Source organism: Muntiacus reevesi, chromosome 2, assembly GCF_963930625.1.
Source record: "Muntiacus reevesi chromosome 2, mMunRee1.1, whole genome shotgun sequence".
Taxonomy (NCBI): Eukaryota; Metazoa; Chordata; class Mammalia; order Artiodactyla; family Cervidae; genus Muntiacus; species Muntiacus reevesi.
In genome coordinates this window covers 38,500,993-38,520,760 of record NC_089250.1, presented here as the reverse complement: position 1 = coordinate 38,520,760, position 19,768 = coordinate 38,500,993, and the positions used below count along the sequence as shown (strand labels likewise).

At 44.4% G+C, this 19,768-nt stretch overlaps 2 protein-coding genes across 2 annotated transcripts in view; one reads left to right on the top strand and one right to left on the bottom strand.

Moving 5' to 3' along the window:
• Nucleotides 1–575, bottom strand: part of CFAP61 (cilia and flagella associated protein 61) — a 231,542-nt gene extending 230,967 nt beyond the window's left edge. Inside the window, exon 1 of the mRNA XM_065921324.1 lies at nucleotides 484–575. The gene's annotated coding sequence lies outside the window, so the exon portion shown is untranslated. The remainder of the gene's footprint in view (nucleotides 1–483) is intronic.
• A 25-nt stretch (nucleotides 576–600) lies between these two features.
• CRNKL1 (crooked neck pre-mRNA splicing factor 1) lies at nucleotides 601–19,363 on the top strand. The gene is made up of 14 exons (XM_065921322.1): nucleotides 601–763; nucleotides 2,343–2,495; nucleotides 3,342–3,433; nucleotides 4,169–4,327; nucleotides 5,006–5,172; nucleotides 10,007–10,185; nucleotides 11,329–11,499; nucleotides 13,076–13,267; nucleotides 13,938–13,997; nucleotides 14,669–14,749; nucleotides 15,479–15,718; nucleotides 16,812–16,913; nucleotides 17,369–17,617; nucleotides 18,494–19,363. Exons 1-14 carry the CDS (start codon nucleotides 713–715, stop codon nucleotides 18,677–18,679), a joined length of 2,082 nt encoding a protein of 693 aa, XP_065777394.1. The 5' UTR covers nucleotides 601–712; the 3' UTR covers nucleotides 18,680–19,363.
• Nucleotides 19,364–19,768: the final 405 nt, after the last annotated feature.

Here is a 19,768-nt window from a genome sequence, read left to right as displayed (position 1 = left end):
GAAAAATTAAAATATCTGTTTATCTGATATTATTTAAGATTGATATATTGTTTATCGGATATTATAAGGCTGGATTATTTGCTAGTACTCTGATGATTTATTTTCACTTTTTTTCTGTTATCTGGCTTTAAAATTCCCTCAGTTACTTTCAGTTATAAGCCATAGAATTATTTGGTCACAACTGTCCAGAAACCAAGGGGCAGTTGACCATCCTGGAATACAAAGCCCAGAATGTACCCAGCTCAGGGCGGCCGAGGAGCTTAGCAGCTTGCCGCTAGGCATGCCAGGAATGGTTGTTTTCTACCCCACCCCCGCCCTCGAGTATCCGCACGGGAGCCGGGTTCCTGTCCCCTTGCGGGATACCGCGGCTTCACGGATCTACCCGTCCTCGCACGGTCATCCCAATCCCAGAGGCGACCTGAGGATGCGCCCCTGAAGCCCCGGATTCTGCCCGCCTCTCGGCGGACAGTCAGCATGCCTCACCTCATCTGCAACTCTCAGAGAGTCCCGGGCTCAGAAGAGGACGCGCAGCCCGGTTACCACAGAAACGACGTTGACGCCGTCACGGCGCGGAAGAGAGGTCAAAAGTCGCCCCAGCCAGTTCCGCTTCCGGTTCCGGGATCCCGCGGTTGTCGGAAAGTTACGCGGTGTGGGCGAGCCCTCGGGAAGGTGTTCTGTGGTCCCGGGCTCGCCCGCGGTCGCCGCTGCAGCCATGGCGGCCTCCACCGCGGCCGGGAAGCAAAGGATCCCCAAAGTGGCCAAGGTAAGCGGCTCGGGGCCTTGTGGGAGGAGGCCCGGGACGGGGTTGGCTCGGCCTCGGTGGTGGCCAGCACGGGAGGTGTGTGGTCCCGAGAGCTGGTCGTCCCTCCCTGAGCGGGGGCCGCGGGCGGGGAGGGCCAGCCGGTCGTGGGGGTTACCCCCGCGTCAGCGTGGTCGTCATGTTAGAAGGTGTTTATCTGGGGGAGGAGAGAGGTCCTTCAGCACAGATCCGCTGAACCAGACACTTGCTAGGCGCTGGGGCTCCGGGTAGAGCGGGCTAAGAGGTGCCCTCCGTAAGGGTAGAATTGCAGCCTTGCAAAGGCTCCTGAGCCCCAGAGGAATATGCCGTGGCTTCCTGGGCTCGTGTGCGGAGTCTTCAGCGCCAACTTTGCAAGGAAGTGATGGTTAAGCTATGCTGAAGGCGGTAATAGGAGTCAACCCCGGGTGAGAGTGCAAGGAGTGAGAAGAGATGACAAGGGCTATGTTTTGGCTGATCTGACTTTTTTCGTGCGCAGTTAATACTTAGCGAATGCTTAATATGTGACAGCATTTGTCCTAAACGTTTGCACATACTCTTCCCTCCCGTCTTTCTCCAGCTCAGATGACTCTCTGGAGCCTGTCCTTTAGGTACCCGTTTGGATGACTCCCAGAGAGAGTGCATAGAAAGTACTCAGCACAGTTTCTGGCACTTAATGTTCATTAGATAGGCGCCCTCAGCATCATCATTGCCCACCTGGCATTAAATACTTAGTATTTCTTATAGTTCAGTTCCATAAACTTTTATTGGGCTCCACAGGTCCCATAAAAATTTAATGTGAGCCACATAGATAATTTTTTCTCATAGCTACAGTAAAAGAAAAAAAAGAAAAAAAAAAAAGGCAAAACAGATGACATGAATTTTAATTATACATTTTATTTAACCAGTGTAGCCAAGTTCGTGTCATTCCATTATGTCGTGAATACAAAAAGTTTGATTGGATAATTTATTCTTTTTTATCCCCCCATCCTAAGTCTTCGAAACCCCTTGTGTGTTTTACACTTGCAGCCCAATTTGGACTCACCAAATGTGATTCATGGCTGTTGTGTTGGACAGCACAGCTCTAAGACCTCAAGAAGCTTATAGTCTAATGATAGGAACTTACTGAATATGTCTTTGATTTGAAATGCCATGAAAAATCAAAGACAGTTATCCACCTGAGGCCAAGGCAGAAATTGAAGGATTCTGTAAATAGAGGTTGAAATGCCAGTTAAGGCATGGTGCATATCTTGATAAGACCTCTGTTGAGACTTTTACCTAGGCATCCTCAAAATTTATTATACTGTTCTAAAAGAGAAATGTTGTTTTTGCTACCTTTCCTCTTGAGACTTTTATCTATGGCTTTGTGATAAATACCTTGCATGAAGTAAAAATGTTTGTAGTTTTTTTTTTTTTAGTTTCATAGAGAAATGGGAGCACGTCATGCAAAGGGGTCATCTTGTAATAGCGTTTATAAAGTTCACATTCTAAAAAAAAGTTCATTTGTTTCTTAAACTTTGTGTGATAAAGCATCTGCTAAAAATGGAAATGTCTCCTGTGTTAAAAGGTGAAAAACAAAGCCCCAGCTGAAGTACAGATCACTGCGGAGCAACTGCTAAGAGAAGCTAAGGAGAGAGAACTTGAGCTTCTTCCACCTCCCCCTCAACAGAAGATCACAGATGAAGAAGAGTTAAACGATTACAAACTACGGAAGAGGAAGGTTGGTCTGTGTGGTCTGTTTTAGTCTGTCACTGTCATTCAGAATTTATAGACCAGAGTTTGAAAAGTTCCTCACTGATTAGAGAGACTATAAACTTAAGAAGAATTTAGTGTTTCTGGCCCCTTGCGTAATGTGACTTCTGCTCACCAAGTGGTTGCATTATTGCTAAACTTCATAAAATACACCATGAGTTGTCTGTCTTACATTAAATCCACCACGGACAGAATTTTTAGTGCTGAATCAAAGACGGGTGGGAGTTTATCAGGAAGAACAACTGACAGCCGAGGAGGGGTAGAATTAGCGAGATTGTGTCATGTTCTTCTGTCTTTAGGGGCCTTCTGTGCTGCGAGGTAACACCTGGGGTAAAGCCGAGCGAGGACCTGAGGATCTGATCTGACCTCCCTCCACCCCAGGATGTGGGATTGTTTTTTTAAAAAATCTTGTTGCTCGTCCTGTTGTATCTACATATTTAATTATCCTCAGTAATATCTGAGACATTAGTGAGAGGACTTAAACAGTAAGACTCAAAAACACTTTCTCATTAGTAACACGTGTAGAGTATATTAAAGTACCAGTTGTTACAGACAATAAGAGAAAATGTCAGCAATTCTACTCATAATTATTTTTATCTGAAGTTTTCTCTTTGTTTGCCTGTAAGACTTTAAAGAAACACTTGTAACTTTAACCTTCTTTAGTGGGTTTCTTTTCTCTCAAGGATGCCAGGATGTTATTTCTCTTAAATAAGAGCAAAATGAATAAATTTCTTAGTACAAGGGTTAACAGACAAAAGACAATGTCATCTTTAGTTATTTTCCTTTTAATTTGACCCTTTTTGCCTTTTGCCAGACTTTCGAAGATAACATAAGAAAAAACAGGACTGTGATTAGTAACTGGATAAAATATGCACAATGGGAAGAGAGTCTAAAGGAGATTCAGAGGTAAAGTCACTGAGCATGTAACTGTGTAAATAGAAATTCTGTATGCCTCTGATAATAATAAAATAAAAAATTTCAGACTTTGTTCCTTGGGACCCTAGGGTTCCTTTGAGTGGCCTCAGGAGCGCTGTGGTGGGCTGGTCCTAGTAGAGAAGGCTCTCCAGGTGGATCTCATCACCAGCTCACCCTCTGCAGTCAGAGAAGTGCGGTTCCATCCGTTTTCTCCATGTTGGGAAATTCGTTTTTTGTTTTTGTTTTTTTTTTTTAAAGAAAAATTGTTCCACTCAAAACCAATGGCCAACAAAATGAAATCATGTCCTGACCTTTCCTGTTGTTCCACCTTCCCGTGTTCTCCCAGTATGCCCCCTGCCCTGGCCAGGCCCAGAACTCACTGCGTCTCCTCACCCTGACGCCGGCAGGGTCCCCCTCTCCCTACCCAACTTGGTCTTGGGAACTTTTCCCAAGTTCTCACCTACTGCTTAACTAACTTTTCCACTTGACATTTTTCTTTCTTTCCCCTCTGCTTCCTTGTGCAGACCTTCACATTGCATTGCAGTTACATGCATGTCAGTCTTTCTCTAAAACTTGTAAGGTTCCTGAGACCATCCTATCTTTTCACCTTTTTATGCCCAGAACCTCACTCCCAATAAACACCTGACAAAATAGCTGAGCCTTGGAGGTGGTTGCCAGGTGTGTTGCATGTGCTGTAACTGATACCCTCAAATCTGGCTTCTCAAGGGCTCGATCCATATATGAACGTGCCTTGGATGTGGACTACCGAAATATTACACTATGGCTGAAATATGCCGAAATGGAAATGAAGAATCGCCAGGTCAACCACGCCCGGAATATCTGGGACCGAGCCATTACAACTCTGCCTCGGGTCAACCAGTTCTGGTATGTCCCAGATCTAATGAAATGGCTTTTTGTAGACTAAATTTCCACATTTTTGTGTGTACATGTGTTTGTTTATTTGGCCGCATCGACTCTTAGTTGCAGTATGTGGAGTCTTCATTGTGAAGCGTGGGCTATTCTCTAGTTGTGGTTCATGGGCTCCAGAGTGCACAGGCTCAGTAGTCATGGCACACGGGCTTAGTTGCCCAACCAGGGATCAAACCCGTGTCACCTACAATGGAAGGTGTTCTTAACCACTGGACCGTGAGGGAAGTCCCTGTGTAATTATTTATAGTTGTAACCATATGTATTAAATCTTGCATCCTACTTTTTTTTTAAACATACACTCATTATTGTTTAATGTCTTTTAGTCTGTTAAGTCATAATCCCAGTGTATAATTGCTGTGTAATCAAAACTGAAATTTTGGTTGCAATCTTTTATACAGAAGAATCTTTTTGTTGAACTAAGCAAAGTTTGAGGAGAAAAATCCTTTTTTTCCAATGTCTGATCCTTTTCAGATTTGTAGTTTAATAGGAAAAACACGTTTGACTTCACCTTTTGGGAAGATAAAGCCCTGACTCTTGATGTGTTAGCAAAGTTAGAGCCAGAGATTGCCGAAGACCGTGTTTTTCTGAAGTCATTTTGACCGTGACCGATAAGTTCAGATGATTCTGTTGAAGGTACAAGTACACGTACATGGAGGAGATGCTCGGGAACATCGCTGGTGCCCGGCAGGTGTTCGAGCGCTGGATGGAGTGGCGGCCGGAGGAGCAGGCCTGGCATTCATACATCAACTTCGAGCTGAGATACAAGGAGGTGGACCGGGCCCGCACCATCTACGAGCGCTATATCCTTTGGACGGCTTTGCCTGCTGCTCTGTCGGGGGGCTGTGGTCTGGCTGGGACACATCGTCACTGACATTGGCCCAGAAATCAACTTCTGCTTCATAAGTTGCGTTTATATTTTCTAGGGACATAGTTGTTCAGAACAAAAGTTTGTGGTCTGGATAATTGTGTCTTTTCCAGGGATACTCAGATTTGTTTGTCCTTTGGCATTAGCACTGTGGTTCCTTGTGTAAGTTAATACCATAAGACCCTATTTGCTCTGGTATGTATGTTGGTCATGGGCACCGGTGTTGGAGTTTGTCCAGAGGATTGCTGTTTACTGACCGTGTGATCGCGATGTGTCAGATCACTCCTTGGAACCTAGGTGTCCTTATCTTTATTTTTTAAATTATTTACTTATTTATTTTTGGCTATGCGGGCTTTTCTCTCATAGCCGGTGGGGGCTAATCTAGTTGAGATGTGTAGGCTTTTCTCATTGGAGCGCACTGGCTCTAGGCACGCAGGCCTCAATAGCTGCAACTCGCGGGCTCTAGATAGAGCACAGGCTCGGTAGTCGTGGCACATGGCCTTAGTTGCCCCATGGCGTGTGGGATCTTTCTGGACCAGGGATCGAACCGGTGTTGCTGCGTTGGCAGGCAGATTCCTTACCACTGAGCCACCAGGGAAGCTCCCTCATCTTTAGAAGGGAGGTAAAAGTCCCTGCTGTGGGCTAACTGTGAGGAGGAAGGAGATAGTGATGGGAAAGCACCCTCAGCAGTGCTTGATTCTTGTTTCACTGTTTTTGTGCTGGTTTATCTCCTACTAGCTAACGTTTATTTGTAAATCCACAATCAGTATTTGTGGCACTTGGCAGTCATTTGCAGACAAGTCCAGAGTGATGAAAAACTTGCATCACCCAAGGTACTTGGTCCTAGTGGAGGACAAACAAGACGACCGTCTGCCTTCCTGTCTCTGCTCTCCTGCAGGGCTGACCGGGGCAGGGAGCGGGAGGGGCAGTGCAGGGGAGGGAGATGCCCTGGCTCTGGGCCAGTTGAACAGGATAGAATTCCTTCTCTGGTATAGTTAGTGGGCAGCTTTAGGCTTGTCACTTAACACTTCTGAGACTTGTTTTCTTTTTTCTAAAATAAAAGAATTTGCCAATGATAGTTATTTTTAGGATTTAACATCACAGTCTATGTGAGATATGTCTGTGTATTCATGTGTATAGATATAGTATATATGTGTGTGTGTATCATGCATACATATTTCCTCTGGGAGTAGCAATTTGGTATTCTCCAGGCAGAGTGACTTCATAGAGCATAAGTACTGTGAGATACAAGACTCAACTTTATTATGTAATTTTAGCATCTTAACTGTGACTACTCATTTTGATATCACTAGTTTAACAAGAGCATGTATTGCACCTGCTCTGTGCTGTGCATTATTCTAAGTGCTTTACAGATACTGTTGTTTAATCCCTGTGACAGCCCTCGATTCAGGAGCTGCTTCCTCCTGCAGATGAGGAATCTGAGGCAGGATAGCACCTCTCAGGTGCTGGTGAAGCTGGGATTTGAACCAGTCGGCTTCAGAGCTGGTGCTCTTTAATCATTGCCCTATTGGAACATGTTCAGTTCAGTAGCCAGTCGTGTCTGACTCTTTGCAACCCCATGGACTGTGTACTCTTTAATCATTGCCCTATTGGAATGTGTTACTACGTTGAAATTTAATGATTTCTTCAAGGAAAGTAGATGAAAAACACATCCTATGAAGAAGAAAGTTGTAATCAAAAATGTCTCCGTTGGCTCTGATTATAGTAGCTTTCTTTTCATGACATGATTTTTCTTTTCTGTCTTCCTTTTTTGTTTTTTTTTATTTTCTGGCCATGCCACACACCTTGCAGGATATTTGTTTTCTCAACCAGGAATTGAATCTGGGCCATGGCAGTGAAAGCACTGAGTCCTAACCACTGGACCACCAGGAACTTCCTCTTTTTTTCCCTTAAATCTTTATTGGAGAACAGTTGATCTACAGTGTTGTGTTATTTCAGGTGTACAGTGAATTAAATCAGCTATATATATGTATGTATGTATATACATACATCCATTCTCTTTCAGAATCTTTTCCAATGTAATTTACCACAGAAGTGTTTCCTGTGCTACACAGTAGGTCCCTGTGATCTGTCTTATGTACAGTAGTGTGTGCGTGTGTGTGTGTGTGTCAGTTGCTCAGTTGTGTCCGACTCTGCGGCCCCATGGACTGTAGTCCACCAGGCTCCTCTGTCCATGAAATTCGCCAGGCAATTCTCCACTCCACTGGAGTGGATTGCCATTCCCTCCTCCAGGGGATCTTCCTGACCCAGGGATCGAACCCAGATGTCCTGCAATGCAGGTGGCCACTTTACTGTCTGAGCCACCAAGGAAGCCCAGTACTGCATATATGTTAATTCGTTTCCCAGTCCATCACTTCCCCCCATGTTTCCCCTTCCGCAACTGTGAATTTGATTTTGGGATCTGTGAATCTGTTTCTCTCTGCCAAACAGTTCATTTGTGTCATTTTTGTTGCTGTTGTTAAATTTCACCTACAAGTGATAAACTTAAAGATAAAGTATTTGTCTTTCTCTGTCTGACTTACTTCAGTTAGTATGACTGACTGCATTTCTTCTTTGGAGAAAAGTCTACTTAGATCTTTTGTCCATTTTTTGATTGCGTTGTTTGTTTTTTTTGATACTCTAGTTTTATCCATGTTGATGCAAATGACATGATTTCGTTCATTCTTCTGGCTGAGTAATAGTCCATTGTATGTATGCACCACATCATCTTTATCCATTCTTCTGTTGATGGACATTCAGGTTGCTTCCATGTCTTGGCTATTGTAAATAGTGCTGCAAATTAAAATAGTGAACATTGGGGTGAATATGTCTTTTTGAATTAGGGTTTTCTCCAGATATATGTGTAGGAGTTGGATTGCTGGATTGTATGGTAATCCTGTTTCTCGTTTTTTAAAGAACTTCCATACTGTTCTCCATAATGATTGTACCAAATTATATTCCCATCAACAGGGTAGGAGGGTTCTCTTTTCTCCGTGTCTGCTCCCAATATTTATTGTTCACAGGTTTTTTGATGATGGCCATGCTGACCAGTGTGAGGTGATATTTATAGTTTTGATGTGCATTTCTCTAATAATTAGTTATGCTGAGCATCTTTTCCTATATTTTTTCCCCATCTGTCTGTCTGTCTTTGGAGAAATGTCTATTTAGATCTTCTGTCCATTTTTTGATTGGGTTGTGGTTTTTTTGTTTGTTTTTTTTTTATAGAGCTGCATGAACTGTTGTTGTATTTTGGAATTTAATCCTTTGTTGGTTGCTTTATTTGCAAATATTTTCTCCCATTCTGTGGGTTGTCTTTGCATTTTGTTAATGGTTTCCTTTGATGTGCAAAAGCTGTTAAGTTTAATTAAGTCCTGATTGTTTGTTTTTTGTTTTTATTTTCATTACTATAGGAGGGGAATTCAAAAAGATACGCTGTGATTTATGTCAGAGTGTTCTGTTTTCCTCTAAGAGTATCTGGCCTTACATTTAGGTCTTTAATCTATTTTGAGTTTATTTTTGTGTATGGTGTTAGGTAGTATCCTAATTTCATTCTTTGACATGTAGCTGTCCAATTTTCCCAGCACCACTTATTGAAGAGACTGTTTTCTCCATTGCATATTCTTGCTTCCTTTGTCATAGGTCAGTGTGTGGGTTTATACCTGGGCTTTCTGTCCTGTCCCATTGACATATATTTCTGTTTTTGTGCCACTACTATACAGTGTTGATGACTATAGCTTTGTAGTGTAGTCTGAAGTCAGGGAGCCTAATTCCTCCAGCTCTGTTTTTGATTCTCAAGATTACCCTGGCTGTTTGGTGTCTTCTCTGTTTCCATACAAATTAAATTTTTTTTTCTTTCAGTTCTGTGGAAAATGCCATTGATAGGTATTGCATTAAATCTGTAGGTTGCCTTGGGCAGTATTGTAATTTTTGACAACATTGATTCTTCCAGCCAAGGAACGTGTGTTTCCATCTGTTTATGTCATCTTTGATTTTGTTAATCAGCATCTTACAGCTGATCTCTCCAGCAGTAAGGGGGCTTCCCCAAGTATGGGAACTCTCTCCTCTCCTTCAGTCCCCCACCAGGGGTGCAGGTCCTGTCCCGCTTACTGTTCTCTATTGTTTTCCTTTCTTCCATCCTACCTGGATACGTGGGCATCTTTCTTGTTCTTTCAGGTGTCTGAGGTCCTCTGCTGGTGTTCAGCAGGTGCTCCGTGAAAACTGTTCCATGTGTAGCTGTACTCTTGGTGTACTTGTGGGTAGAGGTGAGCTCCATGTCCTCCTCTGCCGTCCAGAGTCCTCTCAGGTGTTTTTTCCTTAATCAGTAATTCAGGTATTGTTACTAAGCAGATACCACAACAGGTGCCACTTGTTGAGCACATTCTCTTGGCCTGAAATTGCAGAGTTTTTTACACATTTTTCTAATTTATAGTTGACAATCATTAAATGAGTTTGGTTGTTAACTATTTCCTTATTACTTATAGATGATAAAACTGAGGCTTAGATAAGGTAAGAACTTGCCCAGATCACATAGCTAGTCATGGGGTTCAGCTTTTCATGACTCCAAACTCCTCTTTGTACTACTCCTAAAATACTGAAGAAGCACTGGAGGAGGCCAGAGAAACAAGACCCTGCCCACCGGGGAGTCACAGGTTAATGGGTCTCCATACCCCCGTAGCCATAGTGGGTGGTGTTGAGGTTCTGGGTTTGGGTTTGGGTTTTTGTTCTTTAAACCACATTGTTCTGCCTGGTTTTTCCTTCATTCCACTCACTTGTTCTCGTGCACCCTGATGTGAAGAACTGGATTAAGTACGCCCGCTTTGAAGAAAAGCATGGTTACTTTGCCCATGCGCGGAAAGTGTATGAGAGGGCTGTCGAATTCTTCGGGGACGAACATATGGACGAACACCTTTATGTTGCCTTTGCCAAATTTGAGGAAAATCAGAAAGAAGTAGGTAAACTTAAAGGAACTCGATTATGTTGCAAAAGAGAAAAGTGACTTCTTGTGCACGTTGAGTTCATTTACAGTTTCTTACTTATCCTTGGAGAAGATAATTTCAAAATACGAAAATACGATTTCTCAAGGAAAACAGTGCACATCACTAACCTGTAGATTGGGAGTGATTATAGATTGTATTACAACTGTCTTAATTTTGTGTGCTCTACTTGAAAATAAATCTTTAAATCTAGAATGAGAATATTATCTACAAACTAAGAGTCATTTAGTTTAGTCATTTAGCCTCTGATTAAAGGGCTTTACAAGTCATGAGCCTGGGAAACAAAAGGCCTAGAGCCCTCAGTACTGAGAACAGAATTTGAAATGAAAACAAAGATGGCCCCACAGTTAAGTCAGTTGTGTTCTCTCGTAGTATGTGTAGGAAATAATCCGTTCACGTAGTTCAGATAATCAGGGATGGGGAGCGCCATGTACTGGGGTCTGAGTGTGGGGTCTTACACAGGTCTCAGGAGTGAGTTCAGGTTCTGTCCTCAGGCCGGTGGGAAGCGTGGAGGGTCTTAAGCAGCAAGTGGTTGGATGTTGTCTGTGTGCCGTGAGGTGGGCCTGTGGCTGCTTCGTGGGGAGCGTATGGGGGAGGGTGCAGAAGTGGGATGGGGGCTTTTCACATGGTCCACAGAGAAATGGAGGTGGGCCGGCAGGGACCTGGGGAGAAGTGGAGGGCTGAGTTGAGGAGGTAGAAGGGGCAGACTGTGGAAGCAGGGAGTGTGGGGGTGCAGGGGAGAGAGGAATCGGGGGTGGGGGGGAATGGGTGGGAGGGCCCTGGCTGAGCAGGTGCGTGATCAAGACCGGCATGGGGAGTCTTGACAACAACCCAGCTGGGCGGGACTCGGGTGAGTCCGAGATGCAAGGACAATGTCCTTGCTGGCAGATTAGGTAGACTTAAATGTGGGGCTCAGAGTATCTGTCCATCCTGACCGAAGTACCTCAACAAAAGGGAGAGGGAAAACCATACTTTGGACACTTTGAGGCCTCACAGTCTAACTTACAGGTCATGTTTTATGTCAGGGTTGCTTTCCGTCTTGTGGCTAGAACAAGAGTGCTGTGTTCTAGAAGAGTAACCATCCTGTCTGCTTTCAGTTTGAGAGGGTGCGAGTGATCTACAAGTATGCCCTGGATAGAATTTCGAAGCAGGAGGCCCAGGAACTCTTTAAAAATTATACTATCTTTGAGAAGAAGTTTGGTGACAGGCGGGGCATTGAAGACATCATCGTGAGCAAGCGGAGGTTCCAGTACGAGGAGGAGGTGAAGGTGAGTGTCGCGGGGCGGCACCGATGGACCTGCCAGTCCTCTCCCCACCCTGTGTCTGCAGTAAACTGGCAGTCACTCCAGAAGGGGGAGGTAAACGGGGCAGGTGGAAAAGGCAAGCAGACAGCACTTGGACTTGCTCTGCCACACGAGTGTCGGAAGTCATGGTATTGGCAGCTAACTGGACACAAAGAACTTGAGCAAAGGAAATTTGGAACCCGTTTGAGCTCATTGTTTAAAGAAGATGGAAGAGTCAGAGATTGACCTAAAAAAAACCATTTTTATACATTACCCTTTAGTTTAACTGCCTGAGCAAGACTGTTGTAGTTATAGTTCCATCCTCATCTCTCTCTGTAACATACTGTTTTAATTTGAATTCAGCAGTAGTAATGTTTGCCTTTATTGCTCTGCTATGTATTTTAAAATATTTTTGCCTGGTCAGATTAATCAAGATAGCTCCAAACAAAGGACTAAGTGGTGGTAGATGAGGTCAGCGAAATACATTCAAGATATATTATTATTAAATGAGAAGGCTGGTTCTGCAATTGTGAAAGTGGTACAGTCCCATTATAATTTTAAATCTAGATAGAGACAGAGTCACATTCATAAACACACTTAGGAGAACAGATATCTGTTTTCATGGCTGTAGATACTGGGAGCTTTGCAGAATCAGTAGGAAGCTGGAGGAGGAGGCTTGGAAAGTGGGCAGGAATCAGGCCAGTTGCAGAGTCCTGAAGTAGAAGGTGGGACAGTCACATTTCAGTCTGATTGGGAATGATCAACCCACCAATGGAAAGCACTTCCACAAGTCAGTTCCTCCTGTCCTTCATCTCTGTGTCACCCACCCGCATGAGCCAGACTCGGACAGGGGTCCTTAGTTGCCAAGTGCATTGGCTTCCAGGGGGCGGGAAGGTGGGGCCCCGGCTCCCTTCACTTCTGTGGAGGAGAGGTGTGCAGGGCATCGTCCAGCACAGAGTTGTGCTCAAATTACCAATTGCTGCTTCATTTAAAACAACAACAGAAAACCAATTGTTAATCAATTTTTATGCATTTGCCTCTAAATCATTTTTCCATTTATACCTTCTTTTAAAAAACTTAAAAATTGTGTGTTAAATCGCTTCAGTCGAGTCCAACTCTGTGACCCCATGGACTATATAGCCCGCCAGGCTTCTCTGTCCATGGGATTCTCCAGGCAAGAATACTGGAGTTGATTTCCATGCTTTCCTCCAGGGGATCTTCCCAACCCAGGGTTTGAACCCATGTGCCGGATTGGCAGGGAGGTTCTTTACCGCTAGTGCCACCTTGGAAACCCAGCTTAAAAACTGGGATGCTCCCCAGCGAAAAAGGCTATTGTAGGTGAAATGAGCTTTGCAGGAACCCCTGGGTAACAGTCTGTCTTCTCTCTCCTTTTCCCTTTCTATTTATAAAATCTCAAGAATGGTATTTTTCAATAGTGTAAAGTCTAGAAAAAAGGCTGCTGGAGTATAGAAAGTCAGTCTGGTGTCTTCTGTCAGCTTGCCTAGTCCAGCAGGTGCAGCTCTAGGTTCGGTTTCTGTTTAATCCAACCTGGTGTTTCCAGGCTAACCCACACAACTACGATGCGTGGTTCGATTACCTGCGCTTGGTGGAGAGCGATGCAGAGGCCGAGACGGTGCGGGAAGTGTACGAGCGTGCTATCGCCAACGTGCCGCCTGTGCAGGAGAAGAGGCACTGGAAGCGCTACATCTACTTGTGGATCAACTATGCCCTCTATGAGGAGCTGGAGGCCAAGGTGCAGAGTGGGTCCTGGCAGTGGAGGGCTGCTCCACTGGGCAGCCGGCTGGCGCGGGTGGGAACTGATACCGTGGAGCCTTGACCACACAGGAATTTCGCTGTACATTCTTACAGGCTTCCCTGCAGCCATTTACATTCTTTCTGCTACGTTTTAAACTCTGTGTACCTATTGTGGGCACAGGCGAGGTGGTTTTTAGTTTTGATGTGTTTTTTTTTTTAATTTTTTACACCTTGAGGCACTTGAAAGGGAATAATTAACCAGCCCTTAGTTTTATTATTTATAGTTGCCAGGGTGTTCTCATAACTAGGGATCACAGCTGGATTACACATTCTTGCTCTTAAACCAAGTAGAATTTTCAGAAATTGGTTGTGTGTAAGTTAATAGGAAAAGATGAATCCTGTTGGACGAAGCCTGCAGAACGTCTTTGTTCCTGCTGCCACACAAGAAAGCCTCTCCACTGAGAAGCTCTCCCTTGCTGGCTCAGTGCTAAGGGCGGGTCTTTGATCAAAGCTTGATGCCCAAAGTTAGTTCACTTTTGATCGTAAATGGAAATAACAGCTTGTGGAAACATACTCAGTGTTAGGGGTGTACATTTTTTTTAGTAATGGTGAAATTAGTGTTAGTATTGAATGTGAATATTTTGTGCAAATTTCTTACCCTAATGTAGGATCCTGAGAGGACAAGACAGGTTTACCAAGCCTCTTTGGAACTCATTCCTCATAAAAAGGTATGTTTGCTGTAAGCATTCTGTTCTAAACACATGAAAATCCTGCATCTGTTACTTGTGAAATAATCCCGTGGAATCGTATTTGTTGATGAGCTCTTTCCCTGTGCTAGGCACCCTGGAAAACATAAATAAGAACAAGGTATGTTCTTTGCCTCTGAAAACAGCTTCCAGTCTAGTTGAATGGACAGCCTTAAGTGACCAGTGACTGATAGAGATACTAACGGAGAAATTCCGAGAGGATGGTAATGGGAACAGGCTGAGCAGCTGCGCTCAGCGTGCACAGGGACAGCCAGCAGGCTGCTGGCACCTGCGTGGAGGTCTGTAGGCACGGAACACGGGTGTTCTGGGGGCAGTGGACACATGGTCTCTGCCCACTCTGGGCACTTGGCTTTATTTCCTGACACTAGAGATAGCGAGCGATGTTGACCAAATTACTTTCTGGAACAGAGGGGCGTGTTCTGCCCGCTCACCACACACCCACAAAGCTGCCCCTCAGTGGGGGCTGGAGAGCCCTGCGTCGCAGTGAAGTGTCCAAATTACTCTTGGTGATTTCTGTCAGATATTGTCAGCTTAGCTAATGATAAAATGTCTGTCCTAGCTCTGAAGCTTTAGGGAAATTCACTTGTGGCCTTGTGTTAATTTAAGTGAGTTTTTGTGCTTTTGTTTTCTAGTTCACGTTTGCCAAAATGTGGTTACTTTATGCACAGTTTGAAATAAGACAGAAAAATTTACCATTTGCCAGAAGAGCTTTGGTGAGTAAATAAAGGATCATGATGCATCATTAAGTCCTTTGAGAAGGAAATTTACATTTTAGTGTTTACAGGTTGTCTAGTCCCCCACTAAGAAGGCAGTAGAAATACTGTGCTTTTATAACCTGAGACATGTTTTCGAAAGCTGGGCCTTAGAGAAAAGATTGAGTGATAATCCTTAAATTATTCTGTTGTCAACAATGGACAGTTACAGCTACCTGTTAACTAGATCTTTCCTGTGGCTAGAGAGATTTGATCTTAAATTGTTGGTAGCCTGATCCTGTGCAAGATTTTTGGTGTATTAAATGCACCTCCGCCTTGACAGGTATTCTGAAGTTTCTCGATAGGATCAGATGCAGCTGTCCTTCTGATAAGCCCTTGACTGTGGGCAGCAGGGTTTGTTCGTTGATAACCCCTTTATCATGGAAAGTAACATCTGAATTCCATAAGAGATCCTGAGAATCTAGGTGAGATTCAAAATAGTTTTCCAAACACTTCAGGAACCCCGCCTCTTACTGAATAGGCCCATTTGACAGCTGAGTGAGCTGGAGCTTTTCTTTGGGCCTCTGTCAGGAGCCAGTAGAGCAGTGCAGTACTGCAGAGGGAGTGAGTGGTTCACCAGATCGATGCACTGAGGCTCTTGATTAGTGGAGTAACAGCTTCTCGGCCAGGTCAAGGATGTCTGCACAAGTCAGACCCACTCAGGCATCACCTTGGTGTCTTCTTTTCCAGGGAACGTCCATAGGCAAATGTCCAAAGAACAAATTATTTAAAGGTTACATAGAACTGGAGCTACAGCTTCGAGAATTTGACAGATGCCGGAAGCTTTATGAAAAGTTCCTGGAATTTGGGCCAGAAAACTGTACCTCTTGGATTAAATTTGCAGAATTAGAGACAATCCTTGGCGATATTGAGCGAGCCCGGGCGATCTACGAGTTAGCCATTAGTCAGCCACGCTTGGATATGCCAGAGGTGAGGTACTCGAGTTGACCATGGCTTTATTGCAGACACTTGCCCAGCATTACCTTAGATAACCATCTAAGTGTGTGTGCCTTTTGGAGCACGGAGACGATACCACCTGTAGTCTTTCACTAACATCAGGACTTCTGTTTTAGAGACAGAGAGGCGGGGGGAAGAAGCTCTCTCTAGCGGGTAGCTCAGCCCTGCCCCAGTGACACCAGGATGAATTGGGAATTTACAGGTGGGCTCTTCCTGTCTTTCTGTAACAGAAGGCTAAAGGGGGTGGCCAGGGCAGTGCAGTCAAGGCCATGTGAAGTACCGGGGAGCGGTTCTTCTGGCACAGATTTGCCTGAATTAGGCCCTCACCAAATCAGGATGTTCCTGGAGGCACCAGTACCCCGGCCTGGCCAGCTACGGGGTAAGCTCGAGCCGCCAGGTGGCGCCAAACTGCAGCCTGGACAGCGTGAACCTCTCAGGAACCTCCAGGCTCGCTCAGGTGTTCTGTGAATCTTGCTCTGGGGTGCCTGCACTCAGGGTTTACCAGGCCCTACTGACTGCACTGGGCAGGGCTTTCTGGGTCACTGGTCCCATGAGTTGGCCTCAGCTACCCCACAGACTGCGGTCCCAGGTGTCCAGGCTACATCTTTCTTGTCCTTGTGCCCTGACAGGCTGTACCCAGACCAGCTGCCCTGTATGCTTGTTGAATTGAACTCAGACATATCAGGGAACTTACAGTGACGGCAAAAACAGTGTACGCTGACTGACCTAGGCCCATTTTCTCCGCACAAGTTCCTCGTATGTGGCAGGTTTATAATAGTGCTGGGTGGTTTGTTAAGTTTCTCTGCTCTTCTTGTTAAGTCCAGCATTTGGGAAATTTCAAAAGAAAATCTGGAAATAAGTCCAAAGTCTTTTTTTCATAATGTAGACCCTAGCCAATTGGCCAGCTCGTAAATACTAGCATTAATCGTATCCACATACTGTGTGTTCCTTAGAAAATTCTAGGTTCCTGGATGTTCTAGGTTAAGATGGTAGTTAGGCTGTGCTTCAAACAAGAGCATGTTGCTTCTTAAATGTCAAGACTGACCTAAGAATTTGTCTTTCTTAGGTGCTTTGGAAATCATATATTGATTTTGAAATTGAGCAGGAAGAAACGGAAAGAACACGAAATCTTTACCGACGATTGCTTCAGCGGACACAGCATGTCAAGGTATCCTGTGATTTGTGGGCTACCTTTGATTTTGCTCGAATCAGCAGTCTGGAAGAAATAGTGTATTTCTATATTTTAAGTTTTTTTTTAAGTATATTTTAAGTGGCTTCCTTTTACAGAGAGCTTGTGAGTCTCAGGACTTTGGAATGTTAAGCTTATATACCAGGCCAGGATTTATACTGCATGTGAGTAACTTGGATATTGTAAGTTGAATAAAAATTAAAACTTTTTTCAGGATATTAAGATTATTTCAGATACTTAATTGAATATGAAAGCAGACTTCTTCACCATTACTATATAGAAGCAGCTAGTCAATATGTTATATTCTTTCAACTGCTCGATGAATACAGTAGGTATGTTCAGATGTTGTCAACAAGAAATTAGCTTTATTATTATGTTATTGTTTCTTGGGTGAATGGTTAATTTGGTTTGGTAATAATTTCTTTCTTTCTAAGGTATGGATCAGTTTTGCACAGTTTGAGTTGTCTTCAGGGAAAGAAGGAAGTTTGGCAAAGTGCAGACAAATTTATGAAGAGGCTAACAAAACCATGAGAAACTGTGAGGAAAAGGAAGAGAGGCTCATGCTGCTGGAGTCGTGGCGAAGCTTTGAGGACGAATTTGGAACAGTGTCAGATAAGGAGAGAGTGGACAAGCTCATGCCCGAGAAGGTCAAGAAGAGGAGAAAGGTCCAGGCCGATGATGGGGTAAGGACTGAGCCCGCGGCGCTGGTCCTCCATGCCAGCCGAGCAGAAATGCCAAAGACTTTGAAATGCGTGTACAATGCGTGGTATGTGTACAACCTGAGAACAGGGGCGGCAGCTGGGGAAGGAGCCAGTCACAGTCTAGCTGCTGTGGGAACACGGCAGGGTATACGGTTCACCCAGGGTGGAGCCCCGAGGAGGGCTGGCAGAGGGTCCTCCTGGCACTGCTGGTTCCGCAAACTGTCTGAAGCATGTTGTTTCTGGAGCATTAGACAGGAGGTGGAGGGCACTGAAGCTCAGCCTCTAGGTGGGAACTAATACAGGGGAGGCTCTGTGGGCTGTAGGAAAGCCCCCAGAGCTCTGTGGGTGAATTGTGGGGGGCTTGGTTGGAGAGGGTCTCTTGGGAGGCTGTTGTATCAGAGAGGCGGTGCTGGAATCTGGGACAGCACACCATGGGGAGTGCAGTTAGTGGCCGACTGGACATGGGAGGGGCAGGCAGGGAGCCAAGTCCCAGGTCTGGCTTCACTGCAAGGTGAAAGTCAAGTAAATCTTTAGAAGTTCAAAATCTCACAGGGCTGCAAGGTGGGGTGGAGGACACTGCGTACCTTCTGGTTGGCTGTGGAGCACTTTTCCCACCACGCTGTTGCTTTCAGTGAGCAGCAGCTGGAACAGCACCCACCCAGCAGTACTCACTCACTCCCGGTCTCCAGGGCCTGCCCTTGAGAGTAGAACTTTCAAAGTAGGCCTTGATGCTGTTTTGCACAATAACTATAAGTTGAATGTGAACCCTGGGCTCTACAGTGACGATTCTCTGCTTTAACTGAAAAATGCATTTCAGACACAGGTTAGCTTATCTTCTGTTTTTCTTTGTCCCTGTAGTCGGATGCAGGCTGGGAAGAATACTATGATTACATCTTTCCGGAAGATGCGGCCAACCAACCCAACCTCAAGCTCCTGGCCATGGCCAAACTGTGGAAGAAGCAGCAGCAGGAGAAGGAGGCTGGAGAGCAGGACCCAGACACAGACACTGCCGAGCGGGAAGCTGGGCCCTCCTGTTCGTATTGACAGATGTTTTATTATTTTTATAAATGTATAGTTTGGAATTCTTGCGACTCCTATAAGTTTTATGGTATTCCATCAGTGATGAATTGATGGGGATCTTTTGACAACTACTTTTGAATTATTTTTAAAATGCTCTTGGGGGGGTGGGGTTTGTAAGTAAAGGAATTTTTCTTTAGCTGCTGGGTTTTCTTTATCTGAGTCTAAAACATTTTGTGTCTCCATCATTCATTAGGAAATCTAATTCATCTATTTTAGATGGACCTGCAGAATTTTGAAAGTCTTTTTTTATAAAAGTTTCAATTGCATTCCATAGTAACTTTTAAGTTTTCTCATGGTGGTCTTCATAAAGGTATGTTATGCATTCATCTGACACTTGTGACTTATTCACACCTCGAGTCACTGACTTGAGTTCCATCCCCAGCTGTCACTTAGTGATGCATAACTTAACCTTTCAGTTTATGGACTTTTGCCAGCTCATTTTAAAGAAAATTAGAACAGGAGTATACCTGGCACAGAGGGAGTACTCGGTCAGATGTTCATGCCTTGTGGAACTGGACGTGCTTGGATTAATTTTAACATAAATAACTGTACCTTCTTAATGGCCATTTATACTAAATGTTTATGAAAACACCAGTTGGAAAATAATTTACAGTTGCTACATTTCTGCACAAGGTATTTTTTTTTTTTTTAAACCAAGAACATTTTAGTAAAATTTCAGTTATACCATACTCAGTTGCCCAAACTGGCTGAGTTCTGCAGTGGCTTGTTTAGAGAACAGTAATTCAGGAGCTATGAAGAACAATGTCCCACGCTCCAGCGAGTGTGGGAAACCCTAGGTTAAGCCTTGCTGACAAGTCTCTTTATACTTAGTCTTCTTAGGGCTCTTGACACGTTCCTGTATGTTATGAATCCTCAGCAGCAAGGCCTGGCTGTGTTTCCCAAAATACAGTGAACAAGGAAAGCATTTCTACCAAGAGCACCAATAAACACTGCCCAGCATTGTTGCAGCAGAGACTGTCTACCCGTAAAACCTGACTCATGCAACCTGGCCTCAATTTAGAATGTGAAAGACACCTGCGGTAACTTTTAAGT

Bases quoted from the DNA above. Each gene is read 5' to 3' on its own strand.
- CRNKL1 (XM_065921322.1), top strand. From the start codon at position 713: ATGGCGGCCTCCACCGCGGCCGGGAAGCAAAGGATCCCCAAAGTGGCC. The intron at 764-2,342 runs GTAAGCGGCTCG...CTGTGTTAAAAG, and splicing joins GGATCCCCAAAGTGGCCAAG to GTGAAAAACAAAGCCCCAGC. The intron at 13,998-14,668 runs GTATGTTTGCTG...TTTGTTTTCTAG, and splicing joins AACTCATTCCTCATAAAAAG to TTCACGTTTGCCAAAATGTG.